Genomic DNA, 13,285 nt, shown 5'->3' with positions numbered 1-13,285 from the left:
GAACTTGCACCAGTAAGTCCCACAGTGGCCATGTGGAGGAGCCTAGTTAAATGTAAAGAGTGTGTGCAGTGTGTTTGTATTAAAACTGAGGAGCTTTTCTGTTTGTCCTGGAGAGAATTGTAATAATTGTTTTTACAACATTCTTCCTTGGACAGATTTTTAAAAACACTTGTTTTGGGGAAGAGCAGTTTGGAAATAAATCTGTAGAGAATTTAAAATAGAACTGTAGCTTCATTCACCATAATTTTCTGATCTTGAAGAAAACCTTGAGCTATTTAAATCAAAGAATGTGAAATACACGATGCTATGTTTTATTTTAAAAGAAGTGTACTATATTTGTTGTGATGCCTTTACAGTGGCTTTACCTTTGAAGTTTTCCGGTGAATGTAGTTGTTAAACTCTTTAAGAATGGTGCTCTCGTTTATCTTAAGTAGAAAAAATAGATGAACAGTGGAATCCCTCTTACAAGTTTTCAGTTACCAAACACATTGAAATAATTATAAAATATTCTTCTTAACCATTTAAAATTCTTGGGAATTAATTAAGCCAGTTTATTACTAGTTTCTAAAGTTAGTCAAATTTTATATGTATGTTTATCTGTATGCTTATAATTTGTTTCAGTCGTCACTGAATTTTGAAAAGCATTCTGAAAACTTTTCATGGACAGAAAATCGTTATGATGTGAACCGCCGACGACACAACTCTTCAGATGGCTTTGATTCTGGTATTGGACGTCCTAATGGAGGTAAGTTGCTGAGAAATAGTAGAGTTTAAGAAGAATTTTGTTCACATTCTTGCAAGAATTGTTTTGATTGTGATTGAGTCTTTAAGCATAACCATCTTTGAATTTGTAATACTTTGCCATTATTTTTAAAAGGTAACTTTGGAAGGAAAGAAAAAAATGGATGGCGTACACATGGAAGAAATGGTACTGAAAACATAAATCATCGAGGGGGATACCATGGTGGAAGTTCCCGTTCTCGTAGCAGTATTTTCCATTCTGGAAAAAGCCAAGGACTTCATGAAAACAACATACCTGACAGTGAGACAGGGAGGAAAGACGACAAGAGAGAACGCAAGCAGTTTGAGGCTGAGGATTTTGTAAGTTGCTTGTAATTTTAATACGAATGAGGTTTCTACAAGTGCTATTTAAGCATCAAATCTCTCAGGAGATTTTATCAGCACATATCATTTTCTCCAGAGATCACACTTGACAGGTTCAATTATTTTTTAATTTTTATTTATTTATTTTGGTTCAGTTATCTTTAGTCTTTACATTTCGTGAGACTTTCTGTAGATAACTCTTTCCTTCCCCAGTCTTCTTCATTCCTTACATCTACTTATTCCTGTGTCTCACCATGTGGTTTTTTTAAACTTTGGATAAATTTGTCATATTATTCTTCATAGAAGTTTAGATAATTTCCCTTTTCTAAAGAGCAAACATCTACTAAGCTAATCTTAGAGTACACATTCAGCGCTCAGCTCAGTTTCCTTTTAATAACCTGAGCATCACTATTTGAAGTAATAAACTTGTACTTTGCTTTGAGTATGAGCTTGTTAACTAAAGCATTCAGTGATGGAAACCTAACAGAAGAATTAAGGAATGGTCTGATTTCCTCTTGTCTGCTCTTAACCTTATGCTAAGAAAGGATGATTTCTCATATTGATGCAAAGACTGCCTTCTCCTACATTTGCTTTCTTATTTTTTTTAACATTTTTTCTTCATGTAATTAAGGATGAGGAGAACATTTAAAGACACTTATCTTGTTTTTTTCAACTTAGCGTGAGTATAGATATTAACCATTTTAATTGTTACAATAAGTAGAAAGTAAGATTTATGAATAATTAGTGTTTAGTTGTTAAGAGTTCATTGTGTCAAATTTGTCAGTATATTCTTGAGATTACTTTTAAAAGGAATTTTTTTCTTAAATATGATTAGTTTAAACATTTGTTCTTTTTATTCCACCTTTTTTTTTCCAGCCATCTCTAAATCCTGAATATGAGAGAGAACCAAATCAGAATAAATCTTTAGCTGCGGGTGTATGGGGTAAGTAATTTTTGATCTATTGTTGAGGGGTATAAAATGTTATTTTTAGGTTTCATATTTGTGTTTTTTAAAATAGTAGGCTAGAATTAAACTTTATCTTTTAAATACCTGTTTTTGATGTGCTAAGCTATAAAAAAAAAGGTAGCACTTTAAAAAAAGATATTGGGGACAGAAGAAAAGCTTGATTTGGATAATTATACATATTAGTACCATTAAATATATTCAGATATGAGTTTTTAAAGTAAGTTAAATGTAATGAATTGATATCATTTGGAGAGCAGCTTGATAATCTGTTGAAACAAAAAATTTAGTTTAACTCAATTTATAGTTTTTCAAAGTTGAAAACTTAACTGGAAAGATAAGTACTTTTAATCATAGTGTGCTATAAAAATAATTTTTTTAATGAAAATGGTTCTACATAGAGAGTATTAAAAGTAATTGTATAAATTTTGCCTAGAACTAGTCTATGTTTGAAATTATTTGCCTTTTTGGTTGTCAAATCTTGACAGTTTTTCTGGTAATGACTCCCTTTTCTTTAAAACTGCTGAAAGTTTAATTTGATAGCATCTACAGAAGATTAAACTGCACTTAGAGTAACTTAATTAGCTTTTTAGAGATTCAAGTGAAGTTTAAAATAATGGAATAATTTAAAATATGAAGATTTGATATCTGAAAAATAAATTTAATTATTTGATACCAAATTCAGAGGCGCTGCATCCGCTTTGGAACTTGTACACACATTCTTGTGTTTTTCTGTTGAAAATAAGCAATTTACCAAAACAAAAGGATCGTGGCTTATGACAGCATAATAGTCCTAATGATAAAGGCATTATTTTAAACTTTGCCACTTCCTGTGCTGTTCTTTATTGTATTTGGGGGTGATATGCTGGGGGAATTATTTTGTTTCTTTTGATCTCCCAATATATTTAAGGGCTTCTTGAGGGTGGGGGTGGGGGTGGTCAGACACTTTTGTTAGAACCATGTGAATGGCATTGTTTTTTCTGTATTGCAAATTAGTATTTCTACCACTCTCCCCAGGCCTACACGCCCAGACACACACATACCCAACCAAAAAAATCTCCCAAGCTCCTCTCTTAGGTATGTTTCCTTATTATTCAGTTTTTCTGGGAACAGCTGATTGCATAAGAATATAGAACCACCTGCAAGGTGTTAAATAAAATCTCTTAAGAAATTAGGAATAATTTGAATTTGATTAAAATGAAAGTAAATAAAATCAAGAATGTTAGTGAGCATTGTCATATAAAACTACCTATAGATACTACTGGTACTGATCCTTGGTTAATAATTTTAGAAATGATTTAGAAATACATTTTTGAAAATATTGAGCATAAAATGTATTAATATAAAGATTTTGGTTCTACTGTTTCAGAGTTGGTCTAAGGATTTTGAGCATTAGTTGAAAAGATGTTTAAAAGGACGATGTACTCTTTACTGTGTCTTAGGTAAACTAAAAAGTGTGTCTGCATTAGGAAAAAAAACTGTGACTTGATTAATTGTTAAATTCCCAGTACTTCCCATAGGAATACAATGAAACTTTCACTGTGTTACACTTCACTATTCCTTTCTTAATTTATGCCCTGGGTTCCCAAATATTGTTATCCCCATTGCAACATTTAAAATAGCTATGTTCCTGAGGAAGACAGAAAATTTTCAGTAGAACTTTTCTAGTGCTACTTCCTTCCAGGTAAGTCAAAATTTAATAATGGAAATGTAATATATATTAAAAAACAAATACCACCAGTTTGTCCCTGGAACTGTCCTTTTGTAAATCAAAAATTGCAAGAGTCTAAACATAATATCCCAATTTAAAAAAATAGTTTGAATGAAGTATTAATAGTTAAGCTGTTTAAACCTGTTGTTAAATATGTTTAATTCTACCTAGAACTTAGTTTTATTGGAAACTCCTTGTAGTTTGTAATTGACTTTTGTAGTGTTTTTATCTTAACCAGGATTACTGTTGCTTGATTCATACTAAATTTATCTCCTATATCTAGCAATTTAAATCTAAAACAAAAAATCAAGGCACTTCAGTGTTCCTGTGAGAATTTTAAAATAATTTAGCTGGGTGATTGATTTGAGTAGTGAGAAAGAAAATGATATGTGTTTGTATGCAGTTTGAGACATTAGTAACTATCAAATTGACTTATGTTTTTAGAAGTCCTACTGGCTATTCTGTGTTGACATATGTCAGCAACATATGTCATATGTTGTCATATGACATATGTCAGCAACATAACAGAGCCTAACATTTTGTGCTTAAGATACTAAATAATGAAAACCTTTAGTCACTATTAGTTTTGTTGCAACTCAGCATTTACATTTGTGTTTATCCCTTGATAATTTGATGAACTTCCTAATTTTTGCTTGTATTTGATACAGTACTATGAACTTTATTTGTTTAGCCTTCTAAATTAAAGCAAATTGTCAACCAGTTCTTAAAGATGGGTTGTTTTCTAGAGAATTCTAATGATACTAACCACTAGCATACAGGTTGAGTGACATGATAACACTAAATGAGGTTTTAGGTCATGAAAACAAGTAAAGTGTTTAAGGTGACTTTGTAAAGGAATTAAGAGAGGGGAATAATCTTTATCAGATTGCTGTATATAAAAGTATTCTGTAGGTAGATTATATATTGGTATGAGTCTACGTTCCTTCAGTGTCTCAGGTGAAAACAATTGTTAACAGTAAGAAAAAGGTAACTACCACACATGTTCAAAGTTGAGAAGGGAAAATTAAGAGTTTGATTAGATGACTTGACATAAGTAAGAGTTAGAGTTAGAAATAGTGTTCGTCAATTAAGTTGTTTTTGTTTTAGAAAGCCTGCTCTTTTTCATATGAGTAATGTGGGTACCTTGTTAAAGGAAAGAATATCATGCCCCTTCTTTGACATTATGTTAGTGAAACTCATGTGACTAAAAAGTCTCATACTACTGTGAAACAAAATATTTGTACACTATATAAAATATCAAAAATAGAAATATTGAAATAATATCAATCTATAGAAAAATAATCTTTAAAATATTTTTGTCCTTTAAAATTAGTGTTCAGATGGCTTTATTGCTATGGTACCGATTCTTTGCTTCTGGTATTTGTATGTTATTATGTCTTATGTGATTGAGTTTCCTCTTCAAATTAATGTGAAAACAATTAAAATACTATTTATCCTTCACTTGACTACTATTCACACAGTAAAGTTGCCTCTTACATTGCGACAAGGAAACTAAACCTAGTAATTGTCATCACTGTGATGAGGGGAAGGGCGGACCCTGACTTGGTAGTGTACACTTTCAAGCCTCCTATTTTGACCATTCAGTATAGACTTACTAGTAGTATTTTAGTTGAGAATGGTATACATTTTTAACTGTTTGACCTAGCCAATACTCTAATCCATTTTCTCCAGTAATATAATATAGTGGTTAAGTGCATTATCAGATAGTTCTGGGTGCTAACATTAGGTCTTTTACTTTTTAGTTATTTAGACTTTGGGAAGGTTACTTAATCTCAGTGAATTTTCTTGTCTCTGAGATGAGGATGGAGCACTATGCTAATACTAATGAGAAAAGCATTGTTAATATTAAGTTGTCTGTTAAATTGGTATCCTTGATCATGTTAACAGCTGTTTAATATGAGTTAGCTAATTAAGTTCAAATCTAGTAAGTGAGGAAGATTCTGATAGATTTACGAAAAGATGAAAAGTGATAGATTCAAAAATAAAAGTGAAAACTGATTGACTCAGAATATAAGCCAACTGTATGGAGAGCATGAAAACAGAAAAGAGAATAAGGAATTGAGATGTCAGCTCTGACTTATGAGTGTGGCCAACTTACTTTGTATTATACGTGGCAGTGTTTTAATTCTAATTTTTCTTCAAAAGATTGAGCCTCTCCCCTCCACTATTGGCTTTGTATTTAAGGAACAAAACTTACTACAACATTCAAAGATACTGGGAGAGCATGAAATAACAAGATGATAAAACAATATTTAAAGCCAGGTATCATCAGATTACAGTTGATGGTGAGGATGGAAGGAAGTAATGATATGAAAATCCACAGCTCATATTTGCTTTTAGGTATTTTGAAGGCAATTTGAATATTTGCTTTATATGAGCTTGATAATAAGCCTATATGATTTATAGAAGGAAGTCACCTAAGTCACTAATTCTTCTTTATAAGTGTTAATGTCTTTCATCAATGCATAAATTTTCTTTTTAAAGAAAAATGAGCAGTTTGAATCTTTTTCAGGAAGTTTAGCAGTTGATAAAGTGAAGAAAATATAGAAGGAGTCATTGGGTACTGTTTGAATCCAACAGATTCAGCACCTAGCTCAGAAGGTTCATGTCAGGAGAATTTGTAGAGATAATCTATGAATAGATAAACCAGTTTATAAGTAATAGAAATGATGCAGATTTAAGTTACTAGTGCTGCCATCGCCTTTGCTATTGCTTAGATGTGATTATTACCATCAAGAACCAGCTTTCCCACCCTTCCTTTTTCCCTTCTTCCTTCCCTCTCCCCCTCCCTCAGACCCCTTCCCCACTTGTCTTTTTGGCTCCTGTATTCTTGTATTGATATTTAACACATTAATTTGAGCGTTTAGCTAGAACGTCTCTATCAAAAAGCAGGGATTCTGAAGTCCGAGTTCTCAATTTTGGTCAGCCAGTCTCATGATACCAGCAGTTCAATAACCAGCATCTGCTGCTCCTGGGGAGTCTCCCAGAGCAGCAGGGAAGGCTGGTGGGACTTGCCTGCAGCTCACCCTGAGGACACAGACACTGGTGGCAGACACAGTTGGGAACACTTCACCAGGTGAACACCTCTGCTGGCGGCCACCATGCCATCCTGGCCCATCAGACTAAGGACACATTTCTTGTTAAGCAGGCAGGTTTATGTAGTGTGTTCAGCATAGATATATATGATATAGGTTAGTCTTTATTTTGTTTATTTCTGTTGTAATTTTTCTCATCTTCTATACTCTTGTGGTTCAGTTTAAATTTTAGGTTTAAAATTCTTCAAAAAGACACCTTTAATTTGAAATACAGTTACCTATTACAGTGGAGATTGTATATGACTTTTCCTTCACTGTAACTCTGAGACAAGAACTGTTGTTTTTCATTTTATAGATGAGATTAACTAGTGATGTTGGAGCAAGTAACAAAATTCTATAAATCTGGTACAAAAGCACATGGTCTTAATTTCTATACTATTTGAATATGAATGCTTAGTAAATCAGCACTGTGTCTGCTTTCTTTTTCCTCCCAGTCCCTTTCATCATCTTTTAGGTACATTTATTATCTTTTACTTTACTACCTCTTGTCTGTGACTGATTTCTTAGGCTTCATCTTTCTTTGTAGGATTTCCTTTCATTCTTTGCACCAAAGACCTCTTTGAGGAAACTGTGAAAGTATTTCTTAGGTATCTAGAAATCCAGTTTTAGGAAAGGTGAACTTGGTAGTCAGAAATTATATTGAGGCTTAATCATCCCTGCGTGCTTATCTGTTCTCCTCTTCTGTCTTCTAGTTTTGATCAGTGATGACTTATGTACAAAAATATTATTTCTTATCTTGTATCCTCAGCTTCAATGTGAAATCATTTACTTCTGCCTAAAGTGCATTGTTTAGGATTTGCTTTAGTAAAGATTTTACTTTAGTAGATTTACTTTACTTTTCTTGGTGATTAACTTTTGTCTGAAAAGATTTCATTTCCTCCTCTTGCTTTATATGGCATTTCCAAGTCCCACTCTACATCCAGGATTCTACAGCGGAAATTAGTCCCCTCCTCAGCTGTTGAGTTTCTTTGTGCACACACTAAGCTGAAGTTTCTTTCTTTACTTTATTTACTCTCTAGAAATATGGGTTGATATCATTCATTGCTGAGGAACCTCCTCCTGTTCTTTATTGCTATATTTGTTTACTCCCTCATAGTTTGGGGGGCTTCCTCGTAGCTCAGATGGTAAAGAACCTGCCTGCAGGCAATGCAGGAGACCTGGGTTAAATCTCTGGGTCGGGAATATCCCCTGGAGAAGGGAATGGCAACTCACTCCAGTATTCTTGCCTGGAGAATCCCTTGGACAGATGAACCTGGTGGGCTCCAGTCCTTGGGGTTGCAAAGAGTCAGATGTGACTGAGCGACTAACACTCATTATGGTAATTTTAACATAAGGATCTAAAAGGGAAGGAAGATAAACTTGTGTGCTTAATTGACGATATTGGAATAGAAGTCTTTGCCAGTCATATATGAACTTATTGTGGTGCACAGATAAGACCGCCTCCTACTTCAGCACTTGGATTTTTCTGAGATCAGACCTTAGAGACTCTTAGATTTTTTGCATTTCCCAGTGTCAGTCAGTCATCCCTCAGATTCCTGAGGTTTGTTAACTTAGATTTTGAGTACTAGACTGTTAAGATTTTCTCTTATATTCTAATTTAAAGAATTGGTAATTTCAGGAGTCTTTTTATTATTTTATTTATGGTGTCACCTTCTGTTTACCAGAAATAATTGTAAAACTTAAAATTGTTTAGCACTATTTCTAATGTTCTTCATTGGATCTCTGTGTAAGATCATTATTCTTCATTTTGTTTTGACTTCAATGTCAATTTGACTTCAATTAGTTTTTCAGAAAAACTATATATTGGTGATGTAATTAGTGTCCTTGTGTGCCTGAAAATATTTTTCTTAGCCTTCATATCTTGGGCCTTTGTAGGTAGCTGAGAAGTTGGAATGTTTGCCCTAGTAGGTAAACTTTCAGTGTTTTAACTTTCAGAAAGATGAATCTTTTCTTAGTTGCTTTAGGTTCTTGGGTGGTGTGTTTTTTCATTTGTTTGCTTGCTTTTGCTACACCACAGGGCTTGTGCAGTGAATGCACTAAGTCCTAACCACTGGACCACCAGGGAATTCTCAGGTTCTTGTTCTTTTATTTTTTTAGCATTACAATAAATGAACTACTTTATCAGCTCTATAGTTTGAAGAGTTAAGTTTCAGAGGGACTTTGAGAATGCCTCTGTATTCCTAGTAGTCCTTGTTTAGTTTCTGAGATAAATCAGTAGAAAGTTTGTTTGATGCAGGCCATCATTATATACATATGTACTACTCACTGTTTCATAGGATCATATCTTAAACTAATTTTAATTTACATTTTCTGCAGTTTTGTTTCCAGTTAATTCTTTTCTTCAAAACTCTTCAGTGGTGAAACTGATGGCTTTCAGAGTATTTCTATAGGAAGAAAGACATGTCACTGCCATTGTTGGGAACATGCTCATTGTAACACCTGTTCAATTACACATTAACTGTTTGGTTACACATTAACTGATTAAACTCTAAAAGTTATATTTCATATTTTAGCAAATTTAGTTGTCTTGAGAAAAACTTTCTAGTATAATCTTCAGAAGCAAAGATTGAGTTGGATCCCCTACAGCTTGCACAATGCCTTCAGTTTAGTTTGGATGGCTAGTAAATATTTGAATGAACTGGTATTGTGAAAACATAGTTCCCTTTTTCATTAGTCATAAATTAAGCAGGAATTTAGAAATAGAGGGACTGTAGATCGTTTCTTATTGGTAGTAATTTTATGAATGAAATAAAAAGAATTAGGAAAACTCGTTTCAAAATGGAAAAGAGGAAAATGTATCTTGTATTTCAAGTCTTAAGAGCTGTTAGGATGAAATTTATAATCGAAAAATATACTCGAATGTAGTTAATTTTGGCTTGGTCATAGCATTCTAGGCCACTGTCTAACTGAATTCATCTCTGAATGTTACTTGACATTGCTCAGTTCCTTGCTGTGGTCTGATGATTGTTGAAGCTTTATTTCTCAAGCAAGAATATAATTCATACTTACATAGCTTAGTCATTTTATCCAAGAAGCAGCTGTTATTTTTAAATATAGTAAAGTTTGGAATATGCTTTTCTTTGGTGATTTAATTTTATGCTAAAATCTAAACTGTATAACTGTTGCTCGTGCTTTATTTATACAGAATATCCCCCGAATCCTAAATCTAGAACTCAAAGGATGCTGGTCATTAAGAAAGGTAATACAAAAGACTTACAACTATCTGGATTCCCAGTAGTAGGAAATCTTCAGTCACAGCCAGTTAAGAATGGGACTGGTCCAAGTGTTTATAAAGGCTTAGTTCCTAAACCTGCTGCTCCACCTACAAAAGTAAGTTCTAAATTGTTTAACATGCAAGTTACAAGTTGATATCAACTGAGTTACTTTGGCCAAAACTTGAAAAATTCACATCAAAGTGGGGAGGGTATTGATGGGCTGCTGATTTCTAAGTGGAAAGTGTTGGGCCATTGTGTATCCTTAATTATCTTTTAAGTGGTTTGTGTGTTTGTTTGTGTATGTTTTCTTGTTTTAGTAGTCAGTAGTAAATGAAATCTGTAAATACGTGTTTGCCAGATGCGTCTGTGATATATTTGTTTATTAATGGTATAAAATGCTGTCCTTCATCTTCAGTTTTAGGCTTTTGAAACTCTCACTTATGTTTTCTTGGTATTAGGCAAAGGAAACCTAACTTAAGGTTTATAAAAGTTGGAAAAAAAGCAAGGTAGTTAAATGTTTTATCTGAATACCAGATTTTGATTTTATTTGTTGAAAAAAAGAGAACCATGTAGAAATGATTAAGATACAATACAAAATAATTGTTTTTTTAAGTCATATTTAGTCATCTTTATTTTATAGTATTCACTTTGTTCTCTCTTTCCTCTATGTAATCTGTTTAGATACACATTAATTAATGTTTGTGTGTTTTTTCTTTAGCCTACACAATGGAAAAGCCAAACTAAAGAAAATAAAGTTGGGACTTCTTTCCCTCATGAGTCTACATACGGTGTTGGCAACTTTAATGCTTTTAAATCAACTGCCAAGAATTTTAGTCCGTCAACAACTTCAGTGAAAGAGGTATGGCATTTAATAAAAGTACTCCTAAGGAGCCAAATGTATCTGAATCATGATAATTTAATTAACAGTGAACAAAAGGCATAGATTCACTGAACAAATTCATTAAAGTAAGAGACTTTAGTTCTTCTAGAATTCAGATACTTCTCTCTGTTTGCTAACTAATTTTGCAATTTAAGGAGGGACAATTTTAAAAATTTCTAACACAATGTCCAAATAACCTAAACTGTAGAAAATTCTATGGTAAAATAAACATGTGTAACCCATTAACCAGAAGGAGTTTTTTAAAAAGTTATTTATTTTTGGTTCTGCTGGGTCTTACTGCTGTACAGGCTTTTCTTGAGTTTTGGCAAGTGGGGGCGACTCTCTAGTTGCATTGCCTGGGTTTCCCTTGTGGAGCACATGCTCTAGGGTGCTTAGGCATCAGTGTTTGCAGCATGTGGGCTCAGTAGTTGGAACTCCTGGGCTCTTGAACACAGGCTCAATAGTTGTGGTGCACATGTTTAGTTGCTCCTCGGCATGTGGAATCTTCTGTATAGGGGTGGAACCTGTGTCTCCTGCTAAGTCGGTGTCCAGCTCTTCATGACCCCATAGATGTAGCCCACCAGACTCCTCTGTCCATGGGATTTCCCAGGCAAGGATATTGGAGTGGTTTGCCATTTCCTTTTCCAGGGGATCTTACCAACCCAGAGATCGAACCCACGTCTCCTGCTTGGCAGGCGGGTTCTTTACCACTGAGCCACCAGGGAAGCCCCAGAAAGAGTAATTTTTAAGAAAAGAATTATGAAAACAGATGTTTTTACTTTTGTCATAAAGTTATGCTATGATGTAGGATTAAACCTTGACTAAAAAATCAGGATTTATATACTCTTCTTTTGGGGATGATGGACATTTTATTAGTATTAACACTCAGGACAGAGAGGAGGAAGAAGAGAGAAAGATGCATATTTACTGACTTTGAATACTTAATAGCTTACACATTTCTTTCTCATTTGGCCAGCTTTCTGAAGCTTCTAGATGAGGGACTTCACTTACCAGTTCAGGGACAAAAGACACTTGTGACTATATTGTAATAACTGAGATTGTTCTGGGTACTATATTGGAATATTATAACCCGTCATTGACTAGTTCTCAGTCATAGAATTTTAGAGCTGTGCTAGAAGGACCCGTGTTACCAGCTGGTTAATTGTGGCTTCAATTCATTATAGTCTGCAGATGTTATTGCTAAGTTAAGCATTTTGATTTATTCCCAAGGCTTAAAATTCCTGTGACACAGAATTCCAACATTCTCTTTCCTTCTGTATTCCACTCTCAATATATGAAAAATAAAAGGACTCCAATACAAGTTCCTTTACCACGCTCCTCTTTCTTCCACAAAACTTCCCTTGTGAAATTCTATATGATAAACCCTTAGTGTACCTGTGCATAAATAATTATACTAGTTTGTTTTGGAAACTATTATTAGAACCTTCGAACTCTATGGAGCACAGTTTTAAAAACTGCTTTTTAAAAAATATATGTAAAAATATTTAAACAATTTCAGGATCCATTTTATAAAATAGTATTTAAAACTCCTAATTTAGAATCATCAGATCAGATCAGATGAGTCGCTCAGTCATGTCCGACTCTTTGCGACCCCATGAACCGCAGCACGCCAGGCCTCCCTGTCCATCACCAACTCCTGGAGTTCACCCAGACTCACGTCCATCGAGTCAGTGATGCCATCCAGCCATCTCATCCTCTGTTGTCCCCTTCTCCTCCTGCCCCCAATCCCTCCCAGCATCAGAGTCTTTTCCAATGAGTCAACTTTCGCATGAGGTGGCCAAAGTACTGGAGTTTCAGCTTTAGCATCATCGCTTCCAAAGAAATCCCAGGGCTGATCTCCTTCAGAATGGACTGGTTGGATCTCCTTGCAGTCCAAGGGACTCTGGTCTTAGTATTATCAGACTTTGTTTCTCAGATAAGAAAGATTTTATATTTAGTCATTCAGTGAGATAGATTAAAAATAACAAGGATAGTAGAAAATAGAATTTAAAATCAATTTTGTATATTGTGAAGACAGTGAAATAGAAAGTCATTATAGTTGTGAACTTTATGTTGATATTAGTTCTCTATGTATTTATCAACATTCTAAATTTTTTTTCTCAGTGTAATCGCTCAAATTCTTCTTCACCTGTTGACAAACTTAATCAGCAGCCTCGTCTAACCAAACTGACACGAATGCGCACAGATAAAAAGAGTGAGTTTTTGAAAGCATTGAAAAGGGACAGAGTGGAAGAGGAACATGAAGATGAAAGCCATGTGGGCTCAGAAAAGGTA

The 13,285-nt window shown here is 34.0% G+C and overlaps 1 protein-coding gene across 6 annotated transcripts in view; it reads left to right on the top strand.

The window, feature by feature from the left end:
• The window catches only part of GPBP1 (GC-rich promoter binding protein 1), a 65,716-nt gene that overhangs the window by 45,921 nt on the left and 6,510 nt on the right, over positions 1-13,285 (top strand). For 5 of the 6 annotated variants that reach the window (XM_006055611.4, XM_025270511.2, XM_006055612.4 and 2 more), the window contains 7 exons: positions 622-745; positions 878-1,101; positions 1,981-2,047; positions 3,086-3,145; positions 10,041-10,225; positions 10,829-10,969; positions 13,115-13,282. In XM_006055611.4, coding sequence (XP_006055673.1) covers positions 622-745; positions 878-1,101; positions 1,981-2,047; positions 3,086-3,145; positions 10,041-10,225; positions 10,829-10,969; positions 13,115-13,282 — 969 coding nt within the window. The remainder of the gene's footprint in view (positions 1-621; positions 746-877; positions 1,102-1,980; positions 2,048-3,085; positions 3,146-10,040; positions 10,226-10,828; positions 10,970-13,114; positions 13,283-13,285) is intronic. The other variant, XM_006055613.4, reaches the window with a different exon arrangement.

This window comes from Bubalus bubalis, chromosome 19, assembly GCF_019923935.1.
Source record: "Bubalus bubalis isolate 160015118507 breed Murrah chromosome 19, NDDB_SH_1, whole genome shotgun sequence".
Lineage (NCBI taxonomy): Eukaryota > Metazoa > Chordata > Mammalia > Artiodactyla > Bovidae > Bubalus > Bubalus bubalis.
Note: the sequence above shows the minus strand (reverse complement) of the source record. Positions and strands in the feature narration are given on the sequence as shown.